This window comes from Quercus robur, chromosome 1, assembly GCF_932294415.1.
Source record: "Quercus robur chromosome 1, dhQueRobu3.1, whole genome shotgun sequence".
Classification (NCBI taxonomy): domain Eukaryota; kingdom Viridiplantae; phylum Streptophyta; class Magnoliopsida; order Fagales; family Fagaceae; genus Quercus; species Quercus robur.
Window position 1 is genome coordinate 54775201 of NC_065534.1, and position 27694 is coordinate 54802894.

The window sequence follows — 27694 nt, forward strand, 5'->3', positions numbered from 1 at the left end:
CAATAAGATAGTCCTTCGTCTAATGTGAAGCTTCAATGATCGATTCAACCAAGGCATACACAATTAGCACTAGATCATGTGACCTATCTCAATTATAGAAATATGTATATATGACCTCCCACAAAACTTGATAACATGACTTGGAGCTTTACATTTTACTCCACTTTTAAACATAACATTTGATCTTGTTGATCTTTTGAGGCAATCACCTCTCATTGTGAGAGTGATATTTGACATTTCACTTTAATGAACAAGCCTTTGGCTTTTTGAATAAACATTCACTTTAATATAAGGTCGCTTACCCTTTTTCCTAGTCGAATACTAGAATGTGCGACAGGCTTTTGCAGCTCAATATCTCTTTTCATTTGGAGATTTACATTTGGTGAGATCCTTTTAGCAAAACAAAAATAAAGAGTGGGAAGATATATAGACACAAGTCTATGCATGTCTCAAGATCAACATAACCATTCACTAATCATTCATGACAAGTTTGAAGATCTATTTACAACAATCACATAGATTTCAAGATTTTTCCCACAGTGATATAAGTGCATGAAAACAAGCAATGCTTGAAAATGCACAAAGCCATTAGCACAAAGGTACAAGACAAAACAAGTTTTGAGACAAAACTCAACAAAGTCAATCAAGCTTTTTGATTTTCTAATTTTTTATGTGATTTTTGGATTTTTGACACAAGAAACAAAAAGATTGATAAAACAAAATTAAAAATATTCACAAGTAGACAAGCAAACAACCAACATCAAAAACAGCAAGCAAACCAAACAAACATTGTCACAAAGCATAGGAAGTATTAATGCATGGACATGTTGTAATGCTTATGCATGAGTACCCTTTTTCACCCACACGTCACTTGCGTTTGGGGTGATTTCCTTATAGGATTGGGTATGGGAGTTAGGGCTTTCAAACCTTCGTGAGAAGCTTTCCAAGCAGTTGGTGAATGCACCAATCATCTTCATCACGTTCATCATTTCGGGATCTCCATTTTGATCTCTAGATTGATCACCTGCCCAAATTCTCCTATCATTTCTGGGTCCTCCTGACCTTTGAGGAGTTGCACTGTTCTTTGCTCTCAGCTTTTGGCAATTTGGTCGAGTATGCCCTTGAAGTCCGCAATAATGGCACACATAAGTTCCTCTAGGACCTCTTTGTGGTCGTGGACGTGACTTGGCGCGAGATTCAGACCTACCCACAGACTAATTACGGGGATTTAACATCCGTTGGTTCACCACATTCTTCTTCTCCTCCACCTCGAGCTTCTCACCAGTAAGGTTAGCTACAACTGGATCTTTGGCCTTTACAAACTTCACTTCTTTAGTGACATTTCCAGATGAACTACTTCCTCCGGTATATCCCAATCCGGATTTGTCTGAAAAGCTCTTTTGAGATGAGATAACATCATCTAGCTTCTTGGTGGTGACCCTCTCTACTTTAGCATTTGCTTGCACAGCCTCATTCTCAAGAAATCTTACTTTTGTGTAAGTTTCGGACAACTCACCATTCAGTGTTTCTATCTCACATTTGGCCTCCCGATATCGGATTAGGAGACTTTTGTAGTCCTCCTCAGCCTTCTTCATTTTTCTCACAGCAGCCTTGGCCACCCTTGTGTACTCACCCGACTTCTCCAAGAGTGAGTTATAATTCTCTTGAAGATTTGCTGTACTTTCATCTTCTTCAGCATCTGATTCTTCAGCAATTCCTAGTGATTTATCATCACTATGTTCTCCAAGATCTCGTACAAGCAGATTCAACTCATCCGAAGACTCAACATGAGCAATAGTCATAAAAACCGAATAGTTCCCCTCTCCATCACAGCTCTCTCCAGATTCTGAGTCAGACGAATCCAAGTCACTCAAGGTCGTGGCATACACTTTACCTTTCGATTTCAAATAATTCGGACATTCCTTCTTAAAGTGTCCATGTCCGTTACATTCGAAACAAGTGACACCTTGTGTGCGTTGGGATTCTTTTCCATCTTTCCTTTTGAATTCCCTTTTCTCCCTTCCAGAACTTTGGAATTTTCTTTTATCATCAAATTTGCCATTATTTTTGAATTTTAAGAACTTTCTGAAATTTTTGACAAGGTATGCAACATCTTTGTCAACCACATCTTCTCCCGATGAGTCTTGATTTTCCACCTTCTCATTAATGGTCTTTAGAGCAAGAGATTTACTCTTCCGTTGATTGGGTAGCGACATCTCATAAGTCTGCAGAGAACCAACCAGCTCCTGTACTTTGATGTCATCAAGGTCCTTGCTCTCTTCAATTGCTGTCACTTTAGCACGAAAACTTTCCGGCAATGATCGAAGGATCTTCCTTACAATCTTTGAGTCCTCCGTTTTCTCCCCCAAGTTGAACTTACTGACCACCACCTCATTTTGCTTTCCTATAGAAAGAGTCAAAAGACTCATCCTCATTCATTTTGAGCTCCTCAAACCGAGTGATCAGCATTTGCAACTTGGTGTCTTTCACTTTCTTCATGCCTTCATAGGTGGTTTCCAAAATCTCTCATGCTTCTTTGGCAACGGTAATATGAGAAATCCTGTGAAATTCATCTGGAGACACACCACAGAAAATAGCATTGAGTGCTTTGCTGTTAGCATTAGATGCAGCAAGTGCTGCCTTATCCCATGTGGATTTGGCTGCCTCAGGTTTGGTCCAACCAATCTCAACAGCATCCCAAACGGATTCATCAATAGAACACAGAAAAGCTCTTATGCGAACCTTCCAAAAAGCATAATTACTACCATCAAAATATGGAGGTGCATTTAGGGATTGAGACCTATCCATCTCAAAAGGGAGTCAAGGATCACACAATGGTAATGAAACCAATAGCAGTGTACCCGCTCTGATACCAATTGAAAGTTCAAAAACGTGTACAAAACACCTTTGAACGTTTAGACCCCCAAATTACAACTTAACCAATACAAGCAATATGTCAAACAACTAGTGTGCGGAAACTTAACACATGCTATAATACGAAATTGGTTAAAGACTATCTAAGCCATAACAAAATAAAACCACAGCAGATAATAAAAAGGCAAAGATAGAGAGGAAGGAAGATGCAAACACAAAGACAACACGCGATGTGTTATCGAAGAGGAAACCGAAGTCCTCGGCGAAAAACCTCTCCGCCGCCCTCCAAGCGGTAAACAATCCACTAGAAAATACAGTTGGGATACAAGGACAGCAATAGACCCTCCAAGCCTAATCTACCCAGTGCACCTAAGCCCTCCAAGCTTCTTGCTCCAACGAGGTTGCGCCGAACCTTTTTCTTTTCTAGCTTCCCGGATTCCGCTACTAGACCGTAGCATCAACCAATGAAGATTGGTTCCTTCCTAACTGCTTCCCAGAAATCCAAACAACTGTCTCACAGTGATGATGATTGTGAGAATCAGGTTTGGTATAATGCCTCTCAAGTATTTGACAATGGAGAGGAAGAGAGTAGAGGAATTTGAAGAGAATCTAAGGTATAGATTGTGGGTGAAACAATCTTGTTTTTCTTTAGGATTTCTCTCTCAAAATTCTCTCTGGAAGCTCACTTTCAATCGTGGGTAAAAGGGGTATTTATACTGGAGTGGGAGAGGAATGTGAAACGTCAGGTTTTACAAAACAGGGGTGGCTCGCGGCTTGACCTCGCGGCTTGACTAAGTGGCGAGATCCAGTCGCGAGTTAACCGTATGGCCAGTTGTCCTGTTTTGTCCTGTAGTGCTCCAACTAGCATGACTGTTCATCTTCCAGCATGCTTGGCACGTGTGCTGCTTCTGGCGGCTTGCAGCCGTGAGTCACCCGCCAGTCCAAGCCGCGAGTCTCTGTTTTCTTGCACACTCTTGAGCAATCTTCACTCTATCTCACTCACTACCCTTACAACAAACCCACCTAAATACAGGGTTACTAAATGCTGAATTACAAGCAAATTTGGCACGGAATAAAGCCAATTAGATGGTTGAATAAATTCAACCTTACATTAATGAATGATCATTTGTTAATTGTTACATTAGGAAAATTGTAATATTACAAATCAAATTTCTTTTTGATAAAAAAATATTCTTAATAACCATATAAGTACTATTTTGTAAATAATTAATGCACTTTTTATAGACAATTACTTGAAAATCAATGCATTTTTCTCATTTATACATAGCAATTAATAAATACATAGAAATAATGGTCTTTTTAATGAGCATATGTTTTTTTTTTTTTTTTGAGTAAACAATAATACTTATTAGAACACACATGAAAATAGTAATATTAGTACTTTAAACTGGGTTTATAATACATTATTTAACTAAAGTACAATTACAAAAGGGCCTAACCTTTGTTGATACTCATTTTGGAAGCCCAGTAGCAAGAAGAAACCCAATAATATGGGCTGAGAAAAGTTAGTGGATAGAAAGAAAAATCATTAAGCCCAAATGGCAGAAACAATGGATCATAGGCCCATAAAGTAAATAAATGTGCCTAAAGGAGCCCGGAGGGAGAAGTAGTAAACCCATGAGTATTATGAGATGTAGAAAAGTAAAAATGAGCCATATCAAGCCTGAAATAATGAAGTAAGAAAGTAAGGGGTTGATGGAAAGCCCACAAGTCCCAAGGATGAAGGATAAGTTAATTGGGCTAAGGAAGTCCAAAAGAGTTGGTAAAAACCCATGAGAATGTAGAATTAGAAAATGGGCCAAGGATGACTAAGGAAAGCAAATGGGCCAAGGATGTCTAAGAAGAAAGAAATGGGACAAAGGAGCCCACAAGCAATGTAATGGGTCAAGAAAGCCCAAAGTAGCATGAGTATAAATCCAATGGCCATATTCAGTCATTGAGAGAAAAACAAGCAGTAGGCTCAAAAGAGGCCTAGCAAGCATGGGTTAAATAATACCACGGCAGGAATAGCAAAGTGGTATGGCAAGAATGGCAACAAGATTACAGAATGAGCAAAGAATGGACTAAAGAAGGGAAAACCCACAATCAAGTAAGGCCTAGCCCTCGAAAGGAGCAAGCCAATAAAGAATAGAAAATCAGAAGATCAGTTCACACCATAAGAGGTCAAGGATGAGCGACAGAATGCATAGATGAGCCTCCAAACCGTGGCAAACACATGAGCAGCAGACAGGCTTTTGACGTACATGGGAAGTGGAGTACATGCAAGGTCCAAGCACTACCAATCTGTACCTAGCCAATATAGGAGTGGTGGGTCATGGGTCAGAGGTAATAGAGGGTATGGTCTGGCGGTGGGGAGAAGGGAAAACCTATTCTAGGATTCCTGCTTGGATTCTTTAGGGGGTGATGTCCTGTTGAGATGACATACTACCCAAAAGAAAGAAGGATGAGTTGGAACCACTAGGTGCATGCCATGAAGGATAGTAAGAGAGAACACCTATGTTGTGGTGGATAAGAATGCTACAATGAGCAAGCAAACAAAACAATCTTTTTTGTCTAATAATAGGAAGTGGCACAGCCAGCACAGGTAAGTGGTGGTGGCTGGGCAGCTAACAAACCAATGAGTAGTTGGGAAGAAAACCCTAAACCAGACAAAAAAAGTTAAAGGCTAAAATGGTAAAAATCAAACATGGCAGGCAGTATATAAAGGGTCCTTGCTGTGCACAGTAACATCATCAAAACAGTAGCAACCACTAAGAGACAATCATAGCACCACCATCACCATAACACTACACAAGTAAGCACTAAGAAAGAAAGGAAAGGAGTGGAGGGAAAGAATCAAGGTAACAAAACGGAGAAAAAAAAGAAAGGGGAGGAATAAAGAGTGTAAAATGGCAAGCATGCACCAATAGGCTAATCCTATCTCTCCCTCTAAAAGCCTACCCTCTATTGAGGATAAAGAACTCGTTTGGGCACAAGCCATTCAGCCTATTCCCTTAAAGTGGATAATTTCTACAACAAGATCCTTCTGTGAAGTTACCCACGTTAAGGAAGTAGTTCCTTCCTAGGCCTTAGTTCGGTAATACAACTGAACACGACAAACTGATTTTTTCCTTCTTTGATTTTATCGCTTATTGCTATTGTTTCTTCTCTTGTCTTTGCAATTTCACCTATAATGTGTTTCTTGTTGCCATATCATTCTTTTTCCCTATTTTAATTAAGGATCTCTTACTTGCTTTACTTGACAATAACGTATTTCTTTTATCATTGTTTTATTACATTTATCTGCCATAACTCTTTTATAGCAAGCTTTGCTTGTCATGGGCATGTTGACCAAAGTTTTGGCAAACGGGGCATAGTTTGTGCACAAGCTAGACCAAGGTATATTGCAAGTGGACCAGTCCTAACTCTCTTATCCAGAACACTTAGGCCTAGTGCAGTAGGAGGCAGTCTAGCCCAAAATCACAAAAGGCCCACCACAACCTTTATAGTTGTAGACTAGGATTATAAACAACGGATACTATACACACACAACCAATGTATGTTAAGAATTAATAAATGCAAAATTATGAGCTATAATGCACATATATATTTTAAAAGACAGTTATTACTTATTAACGATTTATTGGCTTACGTATACAAATTCATTGTCATTATGTGTGATTTTTTGGGATATGAGCTGTTTGACTTTATTTGTTAAAAACGTATAAAATATTATTTAATAAAGTATTAAATGCACCTTAATTGCTGTCCTCAAAGCATCATTAAGAAAAGCCTAGAAATAAATGATTTTTTTTTTTTAATTATCTTGATGAGGTGGTAGGCTAACATGAAAGAGGATTTTTATTCATTTTTTAAGGAAAGTGCTACTTAACAAAACGATAGACCATTATGGCTAAAATTAGCATTAAAAGGGTTGAGCATTAGGGGATACGTTTTATGGTTGAGATGAACCAATATATAATATGGAAAATTATTGTGTACTCCTAGAGTGCCATAAATGCGTATTCTCTCATCTCACATAAATGGTAGGTCTCACTAATTAAATTCATGGTGAGACTCACCATTCATGTGAGAGGGGGGAGTACGCATTTATGGTACTCCGGGGAGTACCTAATAATTTTCCTATATAAGATAGGTTCAAGTTGTATGCCTAACATAACTTAAAAATTACATTTTTTTTTTAAAAAAAAAAAAAATTGTAGGTTTCTAAGAGATCTAACAGTTACAAAACACTATTCTCCATGGCATGAGTAAAGACTTATCGCTTTCCTTGGCAACTTACTTAATTAATAGCTTCTAAAAATAAAATAAAATTAATAGCATTTTTTTTCTCTCTTTTACCACATAGGAAATGTTAATGAATGCCCTAAAGGTATTGGTTTAGAAACTATTTTTAGAAACATTTTATTAGAAAATGATAAAGCAAGTAATTTTTCTGTCAGATTTTTTATATTTCCCATGAAAGTGGTAAAAACTTTCTTGATATGGTTTATTAATAATTGCCTTAAGAGCACCCGTTAACATGACCCCTTATCCCATTATGTTTACAGCCATAATCGTTTAGAGAGAGAATAACATATTTAATAGTGACAAGGTCCATATCATACTTCAATTGTATAACATATATAATATTGTTCCATTCATATTCAATATCACCAAGCAGACAAGAAATAGCTAATCAAAACATCGACATTCCAATCAAAATAATGCATTATAGAACCCAAAAAAAAAATGACACAATAAATCATTTCCTTTATTTTTCCATAAATTTTACAACATTGAACTTCTAAAATTCTATGAAATCGTTTTCTATTAACCTATCATCAGATATTCAGAGGACGTAAACTAGGATCTAATATGTCACATGTTATATTTCATTTTTTTTTTTTTTTATAAAAGGGTTAATTTTTTATTTTGAGGAAAAAGGGGTTAAAACTTAAAACTTAAAAATAAGAAAGAAGTTAAAACATAAAACCCAATAAATAAGTAAAAAACGAGAGAGATATTAATATTTTTCATGGGCTTTTAAAAATCTTCCAGAGTGTATTAAACATTGAGCTCTGGCCCATTCATTATAGTGAATATATTGCACTAGTGGACCATTGACCTTATAAATCAAGCCCAAGTTATGCCGAAAGAAAAAAAAAATGGTCGAATTTATAAGGTCTCCACGTAGCTTCTAAAATTGCAGACTTGTCCCTGATCAGTAGAGCCTAGCACTGCCAGCATCGAACACGATTACGGTAAGCTAGTTTCTTTATCTTGATTCCTTCTTTGTCATTACGTGTGTATATATATATTTTTCCTTCAATTAACTCTCATTATGATGCAATTATTTTTGTAAGATATTATGTACACCACATGTTTGATGAATGGTCCAAACGAAATTTTACCGCTAATGTGTTAAGGTGGGATTTGGGTTTTGATCCAAAAGTTTGTTTTATTATATATAAAGGAGTCTGGGCTGGCTTATGATGGTGCACACATATATACAGAAGCTTGTCCATGGTACAAAGTGTTTAAAAACTAAGCAAAATGGAGCTGCTTATATGAATGTTATGCTATATCACTGTTCAGAAGTATCCCATCAAGAGCCTTTACATTGTGAATGGTATGAGAAGGAGTTTCCAAAGATAACAGAATTGAGCCACTTGTTGAGAAATGTGGATTGGCTTGATGGGAGGGTAGTTCATGTCAGGGACAATTCAATTGTCTTATATGGTGAAATTGAACACAAAATGCAAACTTTCAAGTCCCTGGCCAGGGTCTTTATTGGGTCTCCATCAATTCAGCAAAAGATTCAGAAAAATGTGATGGCCTTATCATTGGCAGCAATTAACAACTGCACCCCATTTGTTTGTTTCAGTGAACCTAGTGAAAGAGAGCCTATGATTGTGAATTCACTCACTAAAGTGTGCAACTTCCTGAACATTTCTGCACAACAAAGGAAGGTGGTTCGGCACACAATATGCCCACAGGTCACGCAAATGCAGATATGGACAGGTACACTTGAGGAGATACTAAATGGATTGAAATCTGAGTTGGATTTGTTAAGTTGTCAATGCTCTAGCAAAGGGACCAAGATGGGTCAGCAGATTGTTTCTAGCTGTCTAAAGTTCCTGGCTGACACAGCTATTTCCTTTGACCATGATTCTGCTTCATGGACGCGGCTTGCGCCTGCAAAAGCTATTGGCTCCTCTGCTTCACATAAATGGGAAGATGTTCTTGAGATGTTCAATGATCTCATTGAGTGTTTGAAAAGTGAAAAGGAATTATTTCTTCTTGTGGGGGAGGTTGAGGTCATGAAAGGAGGACTGTCTCAAATCAAGGACATATTGATTGATAAAAGTATTGGATACAAAGAAGCTCGGCATCAAGAAAGCCTAGTGCAGAAGAAGCTCTCCAAGGCATTGGGCCACTCGTCCAAGTGCTTGTTTACTCTTTTATTATATTACCTTCATGGACATGCTAGAGATATTGAAGTGGATTTATGCGGTCAAATTTATAGTGTTGGTGGTGAGGATAGGTTTTGCTTGTACATGGGAAAGATTTTGACTACAGAAGAGGATAAGATGGTTTGGAGTGGGGTGAGGCAATTGGACAGGGCTCTTCGGCTTTTCAAGTTTGTGTGGGAAACTGCGGGAATGAGAGGAGTTTTCAGCTGCAAGGCCATTTGTGGGGTGTTGGTGCTGAGGGCAGGATGCTTACCTATAGAGGAAATACATTCTTTGTACATGGGATCAGTGTTTGACAAAAAATTCCCTATACATATTAGTTCAGATGGTGAAAAGATATTTCATGGTGATTCATGGATCAGTGCACACTCTATGCAAGTCATTTCCAGATACTTATACTCAAACTATTATTCATATGTGAAATAAATTGATATGGAGTCATTCGTGTACTATTTAACTAAGGAAGAATTTCGCAATACACTCTACCTTCTTTTTCCTCTTCCATGCCAAATATTCTTAGAATGCTAATGAGTTCTAGTTCAAACGGCACATCTTCCCTTGTAAGAGTAAGATAGAGGCTAAGGTCTTATGCTTAACACTCACCAAGTGCGTATGTAATATCAAAAGAAAAAAAGTCAAATATTCTAACAAAAGAATTCACTTACTCTAATGATTTGAAAGCCTCCATGGTATATCAAGTAGGGAGGACAAAAAGGTTTACTAGTACTACTCTCTACTGCCACTTATATAACAGCAGTAAAGTACGCTTGAATGCATAATTTAAGATAATGCCATTAGACCACAACAAATTAAGAGAGAAAATCTATAGTCAATTTATCTTCCATAAACGACCTGAACTTTGCTAAGAAATGGTATTGGGTTTTCTCATATTTGAGGGTGATGGAGGTAAGTAATTTTAGTAATTTATTTTCAGCTGTGGCGGAGCTGGTTTTGCAGCCCTTTGATGTTTCTCACTAATGTCAGCTTGTTATTGTTATGAACTGATAAAATAGAATGGTAGTTTAGTGGATTCAAGGTGAGGTGACTAGCCTCCTAAGAGGGAGAAAGACAATCCGAGGGTTAATTTTTTGTTTAATTCTCATTTGGTAGGTGGGGTTGTATATCCGTAGTTTACTTCTTAGTGGTGAGTCTAAAGGGCCCCCTGCCTTGGTGAAGCTCCATATCATGAAAAAAATGTATATAAGTAATAAAAAATGAGATGACCTCATCACAATCTAATCTTAAAAAAATAGGAAGCAATTCCCATCTAAATTCAATTTGAAATAATGCAAATTATAATCCACAACTATAATTATTTAAATTTCTAACTTCATCAATTTGAAATGATAAGCTCAGCGCCTCGTGAATTATAACAACATATTATATGTTGTTATGATATGATATTATTGTGCAGAGAAACAAAATGTTTGACAAAATCCATCCATTAAGCATGGTTGTTGAAATTCCTCACTCAAAAGCTGTATTTGCATTCTGAACTTGAAAAGATTCTTTTGCTTGAAATTAGGTCGCTGCGAAATGGAGTATCAATCTTCAAAAGTCTCTCTTTCAAACGTTCAGTACCAAAAAATATAACAACAATATTCATTAAAAAAAAAACTTCAAGATTTATTGTCTTGTTTTGAAGCCCGAGTTCCTTTAAATTTCATCAAGACTTGAGAAACTGGCATTGTTCCATTAAACATACTAGAGGACAAAGTGGCATATTTTGGAATAGATCAATTTATGTGAACAAGTATATTTTTTCTCTCACTTTGATCATGGTGACAAGCGTTGACTAAAAAAGAAAGAAAGAAAGATTGTGCTAGGTAGGAATGTTAAGAGGTGATGGGATCTTAGGATGACAAGTTGCCTTCATCTTATCCTGCCTTGACCTACTGTACTCCAGGTTTGTGTGAGTTTTTCTTGTCTTGCCCCATTACAATCCTATTGGAAATGTTAGAAATAAAGAATATGAGCTACAACTTTGATCCAATTACAAAGGCTTACACAGGAGTACAACTATAACTTTAGAAGGCTTTGTAGTCCTATCGGAGGCTTTAGAGTTTAGGAGGTATTTGGCAAACCACAAAATCATGCCAACTAAGAACAAAATAACTTGTTTTATTTAATTTTTTGGTTGGATATTGTTTATGGTGGAACTAGATATATTGCTATATAAAAACTAGTATTTGTAACTTCAGTTCTTTCAATAAATTCCCTCAATCAAAATTTCAAATTTTGGTGATTTCACATTTATACTCCCATATAAAAGTAGCTTTAAATTTGAAATTTTATAAATTTTATGTTAACTAAAAATTGGTTATGGCTTAATTATATATATAAAAAAAAAAAACTTTAATTTTGAACTAGTTTTATTTCATATCAGAAGATTTAGAACTGAACTTATTTTGTGATTTGCCGAAGACCTCATTCAGTTGGATATCCAAATAACGGATCTTTTTAATTATTAATAACTCAAACTCATACAAATTTTACAATATAATGCTTAATTTAAATATTCATTTATTAGATTATTGAAATTTACTAGTCACATTTATACACATCATTTTGTAAGATTTATGTAATAAAATTAGTAATAATTTTGACATTTTTCTTTTCTTTTAACATCGTTTTACTAGTAATTGATTACTTGTTCTTATCCACTTTTTTTTTCCTTGTAATAAGTCTAATCATGTTTACATTATGATATTGCAAACAAGTCCATGTTATATAATATAGTATATAGATACAATTTGTCAAAACGTAGTATTGTATTTTGCATACAGAATTTCTTCGAGTGCATCATATCGATGATCATTTTAGGTAAGTAACACTCATATATATATATATATATATATATATATGACGACTCGGAGAAAGTGTTATTAAAATTAAAAGTGAAATAGAAACATGAGCAAAAGTAAAAGAGAATTAGAAGAATACTAAGGTTATGTGGTTCAGCATAAAGTCCTACGAGCACAAGATAAATTTCTTGACAACTACATCTTTAATATATCACTATGTGTATAACAAATTTACAACGAATCCTAGAAGGGTATATATAGATACTACTGGGTATAGGGTTTAGGTAGATGGACTTTACACTAAATTGGGCCACTTGGGCCATTACACATAATAAACATAAACCTAATATAAATATGATCTTTAACAAAGGTACTACTGAAAAGAACCCATGGGATAGATGTGGGGATTTGTTGAGTCCAACCCATACACTTCAACACCCTAAACTATACCCCGATTAAACTTTGCATCCTAAACCTTCAAAATGCTTGGTTTGCATCCCTAAACTATAACCCACGTTAATTACGTTTTTCACCCTACCTTCAATTCTACCATTATCTTGAATGATACCACGTGAAAAGACCAAATTGCCCCTCTTCTCAACCCCTTTAAAATAAATGAGAAACTACATTGTACTACTCTAAACTATACTCTCGATTACACTTTGCACCCTAAACTTTGGTTTTTCTTCCAAGATAACAGTAGAATTGACGAATAGGAGCAAAGCGTGACACAGGTTATAGTTTAGGGTGCTAACTTGTATTATGAAAGTTTAGGGGTGTGAAATGTAATTTGAGATATAATTTTGGGTGATAAATTGTAATTACCCCCATAAATTCATTATTGGTTTTGTAATCCCACATCAACTATTAATTATATTAAAAGTTTTAGTCCCACGTTGAAAAAAGTTCAAACTTCAAAGAGCCGGTTAGACTTCCATGGCAGCAAAGCCCTAACCAGAGGCGGCTTGATGCATTTAGGGGCCTTAGGTGAAAATTGACTTGAGACTTTTCATATATTTAAATATGATTTTTTTATATAAAAAAATTAATATTACTTAAATTCTATAATCTTGTTTTAGATGCAAAATTATTAATTAACCATGTAAAATCTTTTTTTCTTTAGAAAATCTATAGACACAAAAAAATTGATAAAACTTTGCACAGTTGTTGATGTGGCAGATTGGTAATGGTAAGTAAAAATGTGATGTTAGTGGTAGACCTAGATGAAAACTAGTAAAAGTTTGCTAGCTCAACTGTTGTGAAATTCTTTGTATATTGCTTTTTTTTCTTTTTTTCTTTTTTCGTGTGAAAAGTGTTATATTCACAATATTTTCACAACAAATCCTAAATATTAAGTTGTTACTGGTTCTAATTTAAACCCACCACTGAAATTACTTTTTTCCCCACTAATAACAACCAGTAACAACCTTCTACTTAGGATTTGTTGTGAAAAATGTTGTGGACGTAGCATTTTTCTCTCTTTTTTCTTGTTTTTTATTTGATAAAAATGTTATTTTATTTATTGGCTAATATTTTTGGGCTTAATAAATAAGTTTATAATATAAAAAATTATTGTATTGGCCAAAATTTAGGGGCCTTTTTCTACTTGGGGCCTTAGGCGACCGCCTCACTTGCTTTCATACTAGAGCCGGCCTTGGCCCTAACCTTTCAAAATTCTCTTAAAAATCATCACTTTGAATCAGCATCATTATTGAAATGGCCATGGTCATGGTCATATCATAATGGACACAGACATTTCCCGGTGGATTTTAGAATTCCTAATGCGAAGCACGGCGGTGCAAGACCACGTCATCAAGAAACTCCTCCAAGTCCTCCCACTCTCCTCCTCTGCTGTCGAAGACCCTCGGTTCAAGAAGGTCGTCCTCCTCCGCACAATCCAATCCGAGATATCTGACGCAATGGTCACCAAGACGACGCTCCAGGCACTGGAACTGATCGAAGAGATGGACCGAAACATTTTAAAAAAAAAAATTAATGTAAAACAGTGCTGGCATATTATTAAAATACCTAAAACATCAGGAGATATATATATATATATATTTTTTTTTTTTTGCTTGAAGTTGTAAAAAAATAGGAAACCAACGTTGAAGGACTCACCACCCTCAAAAAAAAAAAAACAAAAAAAAACCGTTGATGCAAATTTATTAGCTGAGAACATGTAACAGTTGATGCAAATTCAAAAGGCATGGTTTTTTTGAGTCTTTTTGTCTCTTGGTAAGTTATTTTAGATCGGATTAAATTTTACCAATCTTTAAAATTTAAAATTTAAAATGAAGCAACATTTTAAACTGTCTTATAAAAATAAAGAATAAATTAAAAATAAATAAATAAATAAATAAATAACCTATCTTATATTTAAGGTTGTCCTTAAAGTTAGTCTATAATTTATTTAGAAGGAAGACAAAGCACCACTTAAATTGTTCGGTAATGGACGCAGACATTTCTCGGTGGATTTTAGAATTCCTAATGCGAAACACGGCGGTGCAAGACCACGTCATCAAGAAACTCCTTCAAGTCCTCCCACTCTCCTCCGCCACCGAAGACCCTCGGTTCAAGAAGGCCGTCCTCCTCCGCACAATCCAATCCGAGATATCCGACGCAACAGTCACCGAGACGATGCTCCAGGCGCTACAACTGATCGAAGAGATGGACCGAAACGACGGTGTGGAGATCGGAGAGTCATTGAAGACAGCGTATTTCGTGGCGGTGGTGGAGTGCACGGTGAAGTACCTGGCTTTGGAGGGAAGCAATGGGAAATACTTCGAAGCGATGAAGAGAGTGTGGAGGGGTAGAATCGGTATTTTGGAGAAATCGGGGACGAAAAGCGAGTTGGTTAGGGATAACGCCGAGTTGACTCGGTGGAAGAACAATTTGGAGGCGGAGCTTCGGGATGCCAAAACGGTGAAGAGGATGATGAATTTGAATACAAGGGCCAAGGCTCTGCAAAAGCTTAGGGCTTTTTTAGGGGAGGCTTGGGCACTCATGGGCCCTTCCTTTATTGAAGCAGCGACGGTGCAAGAGGCGGCGGCGAATGAAGAGGATAAACTTGTATCAGGGAAAGGTAAAGTTTCAAACTTTACTATGACTGCATGCTGTGTGTTAATAATTTCGTATTCTCAATGCTCATAATAGAATGAAAATGTTCACATTCCCCTATACTTCAGTTGTGTTGTGTAATCCAAATGAACTTTACACTGGTCATAGTATATACGTGTTGTAATGCATTGGTGACTAAACCAACCAAGATCACTAGGGTGTTTGGATTGGCCTATTTTGAGTTACATAACTCAAAAACCTTAACTCAAAACTCAAAATCCGTAGGACCCACCAGTTGAAATATTGTTTGGTTTAGTTTCCAGTATTTGTTTCCAGTTCTCATACCTCCGCTGAGTCTCCATTTACTCCATTTACAATTTTACACCTTCATTTACTGCTGAGTCTTCAATAAATATTTCATTGCTTCTGTCTCCCTTCTTTTCTTTATATCGATGGTTTATAAGAAATTTCATATTTTGAAGCACTCCTTTATAATCACTTGAAGGGACTCTGTGTGTGATTTATTATAAATTCAATATCTATGGTCATTTCTTCTGGACAAGAGTGGCTATTTTCTTTCTAATAACAAAGTGTACAACTGGGTTTATTCTTTCTCTTGGATCAGACTGAGTCATCACTTTTATTTTGTAACTTTGTTTTGTAATAATTCTATAAAGCTTGAGGTTTTGTCTACTTGAGATTGCATCCTCTGGATTTGTTATGGATCTCACTTTCTGTACATAATTCTGGAAGACAAATTTTGTTTGATCTTTCAAAAGGCCAAAAGGACCCACATTGACATATTTTTAAAACCTATGATCTATAAATTTACACATTGTTGTGCTGGGATATTTGTATTAGATGGCTCATGAATCACAAGAGGTGGATGACAAATTGTGGCCTCCCCACATTGAACAAATTTTCATTGAGATTATGTTGGATAAATAGCTTAAAGGGAATATGGAAAATGATGTGTTTAAGACCCTTGTTTGGGAATCTATTACCAAGCAGCTTAATAACCAAACTGAGATGAATTTCCTGACTAAGAAGGTGATTCAAAAGCATAATAGGCTAAAGCAAAAACAACGAAAGTGGGGGCAATTGTTGAATCATACGGGGTTAGGGTGGGATGAGTTAACACAAACTGTTACCAGTTCTGAAGAAGTGTGGGCAAATGTGGTTGCGATATTTTCTTTATTCCATTTGTTGTTTACATATCTCTATTAACTTCCCAGTTGTCTTTCGTATGTCATATTGTTTGATGTCAATTTGTTTTGTTCTTTTTAGGGAGATCCAAAAGCACCATTGTTACGGAAGGAGGGCTGCCCCCACTGTGACAAACTAAGGCAACTATTTGCCCCTACCTGATTATGAGCGTCGTCGCCATTGAATCTGGAAATATGTGATGGCTTTTTGTGTATTGTGGAGTATTTTGTTGGGTTGTTGGTGCCATTACTCCACCTGGCTATATAGTGCCCTATATGGGTTGTAATATTATAGTTATGAACTTGAACAATTCCGTTTTAGGCTAAGTGACACCTATTCACTAATTACAATGTACATGATGCATCTTTTGGATGATATGATGCATTATGTTGATGTTATTTAGGGGGTCAGTATATGTCTTCATTGTCAAAGCCTTGTTGACAATGTATTTTGTAACTTATATATTATTCCTATAACTTGACAATGGAATATGTTATATCATCTTTATGTTAATATTCAAATGTTTATTTTTGTGTGTGTGTATATATATATACATATATATATATATATATATATTGCTTCTTGGATATGTAAACAAATTAGATTGTTTACAATGCACAAGTTATGTCAAAGCATTGTTGATAATGCACAAGTTATTTATGTATTTGATATATATATATACATACATATACTAGTCCCAATGTGTATGTGAAGATATCACTATTAAAGCAGGCCTCTCTATTTATGTATTTGATATATATATATATATATATTTCAGTAATGTTTTCTGTCTCTCATCTTCATTTGGTTTTTGTCAATACTTAGTATATGTCCATTAAGGACAGATTTTTTTCCCCCTGATGAAAGAGCAAATTTGATGCCACAAAGAAGGCTCAATACGGATCAAAGAATCTTAAACAACAAAAAGTTATAAGAGGATTGGAAAGAATCTGAAACAACAAAGAATCTGTACACAATTTTCCATTTTCACAAACTTGGAAACTGGCAAAACAGAAGGACTTGTTATAAGAAAAGAAAAAAGCTCAGACCTTTCTCTTAGGTTTGGCGTGTGTGTGTTTGTGAAGATAGGAAGACAAAATAGTATTGGGTGAAAGGAGAGAGAAGAGGACACGCGGGAGAGAAAACCAACCTTCTGACCTGTGCAGGCTATGGGCTCCACCAAAAAGTAAAAAAATTGAGGACTGAGATTTGGGGCATGGTTTTGAGATATTGGAGCCAAACAATTTTTTTCAGTTTTGGGTTTTGAGTGAGATAGAGTTTTGAGAAATGAGTTATGTTTTCGAGTTTTGAGATACTTCCAATCCAAACACCCTCCCTCACATCTTGTCGTATTAAATGAAGGTTTTTTTTTTTTTTTTTTTTTTGTGGAGAATTCTAAGTATTAAATGGAGTTTAATTCATCTTATTAGATGGTGATATAATTATTATTATGATATTTAAAATATAGAAATTTTGACTACCAATATAGAATAATTTTAATGCAAATAAGTTAACACATTAAACATTCAACATTAACAATATTTTTGAACAAAAGGAAAATTATACATTTTTTTTTTAGAAAAAGGAAAAATTATACCTAGTGTGACAAAAATTGTCATTTTTATTATCTTTAAGTGGTGGTGATTCTCCTTACCTTATAAATTTTATAAAGAAAGTGATCATTCAAATAATTTAGGTTTGCTTAAATTTTGTGAACAAAACTAATTAACTTTTACCAGTAACACAAAACTATAAAATTCTATTATTAAAAAATTATATCAATATTAGCTAACAAATAATTATTTGCAAAACTTAAATGAATTTGCACAAAGCATGCATTTTCAAATGAAGAGTATCCAGAGTCATAGTACTCATGTCTTGAGTGAAAGGAGAGAGTTTTAATTATTTATACCTTTAGAGCACCTTGCCCTCCACAAACCTTTTCTTAATCCTAAACATAAACAGGTTGTTAAACATAAACTTTATTTGAAAATTAAATAATTTGCACGTTCATTCCATGGGTGCATTTTTTTACTATGCGATATAAATAAAAGAGAAAATATTAAAAAAATTATACCCATAACCCAAATTTGAGCTACGAAATATGTTTTTGAAACCTAACATGTAAAGAAAAAAGTTCTAAAAAGTCAAAAAATAATAATAATAAGAAGGGATAAGAGTATACATATTTTTCTAGATTTTAACTTGTATGTAAAAATTAAAAAAATTTAAAGAAGTGGGATTATGATCTTAGTCTTTCTAAGTTTAGATTTTTTTTTATATTTTTTATGCCTATGAAATACAAATTGGTGCATGTGCAATTTCGTGTTATGGTTTTTTGTTTTTTTTAGAAGAAAATTCGAATTATATTAAAAAGAGGAAATTGGCCATAGTCAACTAGAAGTACATCATTTAGGTGTGGAGTAACATCTTCCATCCACACAGCTAAACTATTGACATGTCTTGCATGCCTAGCTAGTTTATGCACAACAGAATTACCTTGTCTACAGGTATGAAAAAAAGAAATATGATTAAAGGTAACTGTATACAAGATAGCATAGGTAATCAAGAGGCCAAAAGAGGCAAATGAGTTGTCATTCTAGAGCTGTCATGAGTCATGACCACTTTCAAATCTCCCTCAAGAATGATGGAAGATAGGCCAATATCTTGAGCAAAGGCTAAAGCTCAAATAGTAGCCATAGTTTCTACATTTGCCATCAAAGGGGGGAGGGTACTTTCTTTGATAAAGAAGCAATGACCAGACCTAGATTGTTTCGGATAACCATACCAATACATGCCTCGCTTGAATCATTGAAGACTGCACCATCAAAGTTCACTTTGAAGACCGAGGGAGGTGGGGGTGACCAACTAACCTGAGTAGCAGTAGTGGGGGGCTTTGTTAATATGTGTTTTTCACTATATTATGTATGAGACATATATTATTATCATATTTTAATGTAAATAATTCTAAAATGGATTAAAAAAACCCTTTATGGTGTTTCGGTGTACTTTGGCCAAAACATGAATTGGTTAATGAAGGAAAATGGGTGAAGAACACTATTGCAATAACCACAAATGTGGCAGCCATTTTTGGTGCTATCTTTAGCGTTAATCAATCTTATGGATAAATTTGCTAGAATAAAAATAATTTTATTTTAAGATCTCCTATATATATATATATATGTATATATATAATCCCTAACATTTACTAAATCAATCCATTATATTTGTTTAAAAAATAAATTATAAGTAAAATAATTAGAGTAAGACTTAGATACAGGACTTAGGTGCTGTTCCCTAGGTTCCCCTTTTAAGATTCTACCATATGGATTTTTTCTTATGAGATAGAAGCATATTTTTTAATTAAGTAGCCACATGGCTGAATATTAAGAGGGAAACCTAAGAAACAGCATCTAAAGTACTGTACCTAAGTTTTGTCCAAATAATTAACTACTATTTTTTTTTAGAAACTAATGCAAATATTATAATAAATGATGTTCAACTTATACTCTAAAGTATCGTCAAACCATAAAGTAACAAGTTGCATTTAATTATTTGATAATTCTCAAAATACAAAAATAAATCAAACCATAAAATTGAAAAAGTAATAAAAATAAACTTATATATATAATGGGTTGGGTTGGATTTGATGGGTTGAAAAAATTATCAACTCAATCCCAACCCAACCCGAGACTCAAGAGTGGCTTGATGCTTTTGAGGGCCTAAGGCGAAAAAATGAATTGAGGCCCTTTATCTCTATATATTAAAAGGATTTAGAAAGTTAGTTATGACTTCAAAAAATATCAAATATACTCCTAATCTAATTAGATAATCTTTATTCCTAAAAAATAAAAATAAGGTTAAAATTGTAATTCAAAAAAAATTCAAAAACAGAAAACTACCCTAGAAACATTTTTTCTAAAAATTAGCACACACTCTCTATATAAATATATCTCTCACACACATATTTTATGTCTCTCTCCTCTTTTCTCTCCTTCTTCTTCTTCACATAAAACATAAAAGAAAAATATCAAAAAGCAAGTCAAGAGATCGACTTAGTAGCAGAGCAACCTGATTGTCTAATCGGTTGAGATCAAAACAGCGGAGAGTGGTGGATCAGTGGATTCAAATTTTTTGGGGTTAATGGATTTGTGGGTTCGAATTTTTTGGGTTGGTTTAAATTTCCTTATGATTGGTGGGTTAATGGATTTGCGAGTGTAATGAATTTCTAGGTTGGTTAGTTTTTAGGATTTGGCAAATTTGTTCTATCTATGGCTTCAAAAGAAGATGGAGAATCTTCTGGGTTCCTTCCAATAATAAAAAAAAAAAACATGGGTTCCTTTTTGTTTTCCCTTGCTATCTGGGTTTGTAACCTAAATTGATTTTTTTATTTTATTTTACTTATTTTTTAAGGCAAGATTTGATGTATATTGTTGGTAGTATATACATCAAGAGGGAACCAATTATTGTGTTGATTGAACAAGATTCGGGTCACGAAATGAGATAGTGAGAGAGAAGTCGTTCTTCAATATGTTGCTTCTAATTCTATTCTTATTGGGGCTTATATAGTAAAGGGGATTTTTTAACGGAAAGGACAGAGGTGAGTAACGGGTGTCTAACGAAGGTTACCTCAAGTGTATTAAGTGATAATTTTTAAATCACGGGTGGGACTGTTAAAATGGGCCAAACCACAAATTGGTAAAGTGCAATTTCCCCTAAGTGATATTATTGATGCTGTTGTTGTTGTTACCATTGTTTTTTTATGGGAGTTGTTACCATTGTTTTTTTATGGGAGTTGTTACCAATGGAACTATTGTTATTATTATTATTTTTTTTTTTATGGGAGATGTTACCAATTTTTTTTTTTTATGGGAAATTTGTACCTTGTAATAGTTTCATATGATAATTATATGGAATTGCAGATAAAGGAGGTAAGGCCAGAGGTGAGGATGGTCAAAACAGTAGGCACACAAACTTGGGTAACATGCTGACTTCAATATTGATTTCAATCTTACTTTGAGCTTTCTCAAATTATCTTGACAAGTGGGACTACTAGGAGTTCTAGAAGTGAAGGGTGTGACTAATATGATATACTCACACATATCAAATAAAGAAGGATGTGCATGGCACATTGTTAGTAGAAAACACTATTGGCGTGTGCCACGACTAGGGATGGAGCCATAAATCTTCTCTTGAAGGGCTAGATTCTATGACAAAGATGATACTATATAAATCCATATCACATGATGAATACACAAGTACACTCGTACATAGTTCTATATGCTTTTGTTATTTTACTTGAAAAGATGAGCAAAATTTTGCATATTATGCAAGAGATAACAAAATTAAAACTATAGAAAAATTTGTAATTTAATATCTTTTTTATAGATGTTTTAACATCAAAATTTTGTTTTATATATTGATTTATTTCATATAAAATAGGATAAGTCATACATTACTTAATTAGATTAATTAAGTAGGTGAAAGATTTTTCAGTTTTATGTAAAACTCAATTAACATTGATCACGGATGCTGAATTTCTAAAATATTTATAGTTTTATTCATGCGTTATGGGACAATTTTTGGCTATGAGATAATCAAATATTTAAAGGTTGTGAGAGTGCTTTTTTGTGACACTCAGACCCAAGGATCCCGGGCCTAAATAAAAGGTTTGGTGAACCGGGCCTTGACTCACCGCAGCTAACGAGCTGTTTAAGAATCAAGTGGTATACAGGGGATGCTCCTGACAATATAAAAAATGACAAGCAAGGATATTCGTATCGAAGAATGCCAAAAAAAATCAACAAGGTAAATTCAGAAGGAAAGAAACAAGATTAGCAAAGTGATAAAAAATTAATGCTGAGGGGATCCTGGGAAATATGAAGCATATTTCATTAATACATTATCTGTTAAATTACAGAAAGCTCACTAGGACGTGATACAAGGTTCAATCAAGCTCAAAAATTACAGTCTTGAGTGGCTATTTCAGCCTTCAAAACTTGCAAAGTTTGATTCTCTTTGAATCCGAGTATGTGCAATAGTGGCTTTTACAGGATACCGGGAAGAAATATTTGTTTTTCCCTTGGTGTTTTTCTTTCTCTTCACCACAGATTTACTGATAGTTTTTCTAGAAAATCTCTTCTTTTTTGTGTTTCTCTCTTTTTTCGCTGCCCTTTCTTCGCAACCCATCCCTTCCTTTTATAATGGAGTTTTTGGTCTTCCCGGGGAACCGTTGGTTCCCCTGTTTTACCCTTTTGCAAACAGAGCACGTCCTGTACCCATCACTCGGTAAGTCCCATTTCCGTTTTTTCTCATTCTTTCCTTCTTTCAGCTCTGATTCTTTTGAAAGTTCCTGGTTGGCCATCTTCTTTGGGATGTGCTAAGGTATGCCCTTCTCGGCATCCCCGTTTTTGGCATCTTCCACTTTTCCCTTTTCTTTCCCATCTGGGCGGAATCCTATTCTGCCAACTTGAAAGCCGCTTGTTATCATTCTTTTTTTTGTGCTTCCCTGTTCTAGTTTCCCGAGGCTTTTTCTGTCTGTGCCATGAGAGGTCGCTGGGTTCTACTAGCGCTTGCGTTCTTTTGCTTTTGTTTCTTGTTTTCTTCTTCTGTCTTTTTCTTTCGAGCTGTCCTAGTCTTCCTTTGTCTTTGTGCCTGAAAGGATCCGCACCTCTTGATGGTTCCTAAGGATCCTTACTTCTTATCCCTTGCCGTGGTTCTCTTTTTTTTTTTTTTTTGGATGCTTCTTCATCTGGGCTTCAAGATCCCCTGGGCCTTTTTATTCCTTCATCTGCTACTTTGGGCTCAGCTTGATTTTTTCTTTTGGGCTTGACTCATTCTTTTGGGCTTCCTTCACTATGATCCTTTTTAGACCTCAACAAAGGTTTAAAAGTTCCATTAAAGCAAAAATTACCTCTTGACACATGAATAAAACTAAAAATATAATACATTGATCACTATTACCATTGGTGTCATTGCAAAAATTTTGTTTCTCTCTGGCTTAGGACAGAGCAACTCTATCCTGAAACGTTAACAAAAGCTTGTTTGACTCTCTTATAGTATATATACAAATTGAATAGTTTATTACTTTATCTGTAATATACAATATACAAAATCTGATTTGATTTTTTTATACGTAGGTTAAAAATTATAACTCAAGGTGACAGGGACGGAGCTACTGGGCCTAAGGGGCTGAGGCCAAAATATTTTAAAAATAGTAATATAGTATATACATTTAATGAATATTTTAACAATGGAGCCCTTTGTATGAAAATGATTATTTTTGGCTCCCCCTCCCTCCTATGAAAACGATAAAACTCAACAGGCAAACACCCACACTATGGGTAAAACTTAGGTACAGTTCGTTAGGTGCAGTACATTAGGTTCCCTACTTAAAATCTTGACATCTGTCCAGTTTAACAAACCAAGCAAACAGTGTTAAAACTTCTTTTTTTTTTTTCCCCCTTCTTCCTTCTTTTTCCTGCACTACACTTGCAAGAGAACCCACGGCTTCATATTTCAGATCTTTCAAATGGTAGGATATGTGGCTTCCGCTGAAGAATAAAGAGATGAGCTATGCTTTCTACTCCAAATAAATCCAAATAAAGTAAAAAGCCAAAATTCACTGTGGGAAATCCAAATAAATCCAATAGTCACGGGCTCACTGCAACTAAAACCATATAAAATAATAAAAATAACCATGAAGATAGTGGAGGTACTCCTTTTGAGAGAAGAAAAAGGAAAACAAGGAAATCCATCATCTATAAACTTGTTCTCATCTCAGCCGATCAAAAGCTATGCTTTCTACTTTCCCACGGTGCTCACCAAAAAGCAAACAAAAAATCTCCAACAAAAAAATAAAAAAGAAAGGAGAAAATAAAGAAGCCGGCGATTTTTTATCGTTGGAGAAACTATGGAAACCCTTACTTTAACTATTCTAACACTAGATCTAGCCGGAAACCGGCGGTCTGGCAGGAGAAGAAGAGGTACGTCACCACAGTGGAGCCATCGGTCTTGAAAAGGTTGAGCTTTGCAGACGATTTGAGAGTGGCGAAGATCAGTCCGGCGATGGAGAAGGTGACGATTTTGAGAAGAGGCGAATCGTTGGACTCAAAGCTTTCTGCTTTTTTTCCCCTTTCTTCCTTATTTTTTTGCTGAGGCTTTTTTGTTTGCGTTGGATGATGATATCTATTTATTCTTCAGCAAAAGGCACTGATCCTACAATGCCAAGATCTTAAGCCATGGGTTCTCTTGCAGTTGCAGTATAGGGAAAAGAAGGAAGATGGAAAAAAAAAATTAAGTTTTAACGCCGTTTGTGTGGATCGTTAAACTGGACAGATGTCAAAATTTTAAATAGGGAACCTAATGTACTGCACCTAAGGAATTGTACCTAAGTTTTGCCCCCACACTATAACATCTGCAGCATACCGCGTTGGCTGTACGTCTCTTGCTCTTTCTTCTCATATTTAAGCTACTTTTTCTTTTTCTTTTCTTTTTTTTATGAGTTCTAAGATTGGTTAAAATGAGAAACAAAAAGATTCTGAAATCATGACTGGCAGCTGAAATACCCTAAATAAAAGAGAGACAATGGAGGTAGGAGATAGAGGGGGAGTTGCTTCAAGCTTGCAGTGAATTAACAACTGTCAAGCAATGATCACCTTCCAAAAGTGCTAAAACTACTATAATTTTTTTTTTTTTTTTAATAATTGATGATACATTAATTTATAAAATTTATATAGTAAAATTTGTAAATACTAATGGCTACACACTTCACATTAGCACCAATTTATTAACACAACTATTCAATTTCATAACGCCCCACATAAAATTAACACTAATTTAGGCTGTGTTTGTTTTGGCTGAAAATAGATTTGGGAAAATATTTTACACCTTGATGTGTGTTTGGTTGCACACGTAAAATTTAGTCAAACTAAAAACCATTTTATTGACTGTAAATTTGGAGAGGGTACTGTCGGTGATGCCCAGAACCACCCCTCGACACACGTCTCCGCTGTCGTGCATGCAAGCTACTCCGCCGACCCATCCCTTTCCTCACAAACTCACACCAAGCCAAAGGAACTAGGGAGAGAGCTACCCAAGGTCAAGCTTGTGTCCACCACGGGTCAAGCCTGTGCCCACCTGCCTCTTCTCGCCGATCTGCCTTCTCTCTTCCCTCCTACCAACCAAGGCCGAATGACATTGCATGTCACCAATCTAGTGACTTCACTCAAGAACCACACCTTCTCTTCCACTCTCACTCACGACACTCTCGATCTGGATCAATCTCACCCTCCCTCCGCAGCAAACCCAAGGCAACACCACTCCCCAGTGGTCTTCTCTCTCTCATCTCACTTTTTCTCTCTAACCTGAACCAAACCCCCCACTTATTTTTGTGTCTGACTTTCGTTTTGTTTGATCTTTGATTTTGTTGTTGTTGTGGTGGTGTGGGTGGTGGTGTTTTGGTGGGTTTTGTCTGGCTGGTGGTTAATATTGTGTGGGTGGTGATGGGTTTTTTCTGGAAGGTGGATTTTCTGTGGCGGTGGTGGCAATGGAGTAGTGGTGGCGGTTTTTTCCCTCTTCCCAATCTGGATTTTGTGTGGGTGGTGATGGGTTGTGCTTATCTGTGGTGGTCGTGGCGGTGGTGGCGGTGGTGGGTGGCTGGCTTAGGCTTAAATTTTCTGAAAATAGATTTTTTACATCCAAGACCAAACACAAGAAATAATTTTCCGGTGTAATTTTCACAACATAGTCAAACAACAGAAAATGTTTTCCTTTACATAAAATTTTTCAGTTGAAAATATTTTACACTTAAAAAATATTTTACATATTGCTAAACACAACCTTAATAACAAACAACCAACAATAACCAGGAAGTTATAAAAAAGGAAAAAAAAAAGAGTTAAATATTTTAATTTTTTGGTTAAAAATTAATAGACACATACACGGATACACCTGCCACCCCACCCACTGATTAATTAATGGCCACACGTGCACCCCCAATCTCACTCGATCTCCAAAACACACGCCTATGTTTTTTCCGTCTCATCCCTCTTGTTTCGTTCTTATGGTATATATATTCCTCCTCATGCATAGACGATGAGCCATGTAGGCACAGACAGCAAGACAAAGATTGTTTCTTGGACAGTTAATATATTGAAAGAGTTTTGGCTATTTGCAATGAAACCAAAAAATCATTGAATACAAGGGAGTTTAGGTTAGCATTAAGGTGGGATCTATAAATTTGGGATTACCAAACTGAAAATACTAAATACTTATATATATATATATATATATATAAATAGAGTAGTTTATCTCTTTCTGATTTGAGTTTTGTATATAGTTTTGTATATGTAGGTTAAAAATTTTTAACTCTTGGAAATGTATTCATAGTAGAAGCCTAGAAGGAATTAGATGGAATAAAGAGGTATATGTTGCGTTTGGCATTTTTTTTTTTTTCTATTTAGCTTATTTTTCTTACTATTCAGCTTATTTTTTGTCCAATTCATAAATTTCTTTGCACTTTTTGGTATTATTCATGTGTCTCACTGTACTATTTCAAGAATTTTTTAGTTTTATCTATAGTACTTTTAGCCAAAAAATTTCAGTTTTATCTAAATAAACTATTCCCAAATAGACTTATTATAAGAAAAGGTCTTACACATTATTGACTTGAAATGTCAGTTTCTTCGCTGCCTGCAAGTGGAGAACTAAATACGTGATTATTGTCCCATGAATTTTTTTTCTTAACTCTTATAAACCGCCTTACAATACGGGATGCATGATTTGTTAGTGTTCTGGTTGATGTTAGATAGAGCAGCGGGTTCACAGTTACCATGAATAGTTTGCATTTGGGAATGGTTTATTACACCCAAAATAAAGAGAGCAGGGAGCATTGAGAGTGTAGGTGTTTAGCATATTTCCTAGACATGGGCTAACTTTGTTTTCTATCATATTTTCAATTTCCTCCATCCCTCCTCATGGGCTTCAAAGTTGGTTCGATACCCAATTTTATTAATTAAAATAAAGTCAATTAGACATAAGTGACAAATTACATCTCATATTCTAAATATTTTTTATTGCAACTCCAAACTTTTTACATAAGTAATACGTATGTAATGCTCTTAAATTTGCGCCATTAATTCCTTAAAACTTTCAATTACTTTTTACCATCTTTTTTCAATACACTGCCCCTGTACACAAAAGTCTTAACCAATTGACTTACATTACATGCCTAGCATCGAAACGGCATCGCTTTTGACTTCTTTGAGGTGAACACAG

At 35.3% G+C, this 27694-nt stretch overlaps 2 protein-coding genes across 2 annotated transcripts; both read left to right on the forward strand.

The window, feature by feature from the left end:
* Nucleotides 1-7995: 7995 nt before the first annotated feature.
* On the forward strand, nt 7996-9852 carry LOC126692028 (uncharacterized). The gene is made up of 2 exons (XM_050387435.1): nt 7996-8138; nt 8351-9852. Exon 2 carries the CDS (start codon nt 8367-8369, stop codon nt 9774-9776), a length of 1410 nt encoding a protein of 469 aa, XP_050243392.1. The 5' UTR covers nt 7996-8138; nt 8351-8366; the 3' UTR covers nt 9777-9852.
* A 4724-nt stretch (nt 9853-14576) lies between these two features.
* On the forward strand, nt 14577-16769 carry LOC126714405 (uncharacterized). Its single transcript, XM_050414544.1, has 2 exons — nt 14577-15236; nt 16499-16769. Exons 1-2 carry the CDS (start codon nt 14603-14605, stop codon nt 16546-16548), a joined length of 684 nt encoding a protein of 227 aa, XP_050270501.1. The 5' UTR covers nt 14577-14602; the 3' UTR covers nt 16549-16769.
* The last annotated feature ends 10925 nt before the right edge of the window (nt 16770-27694 follow it).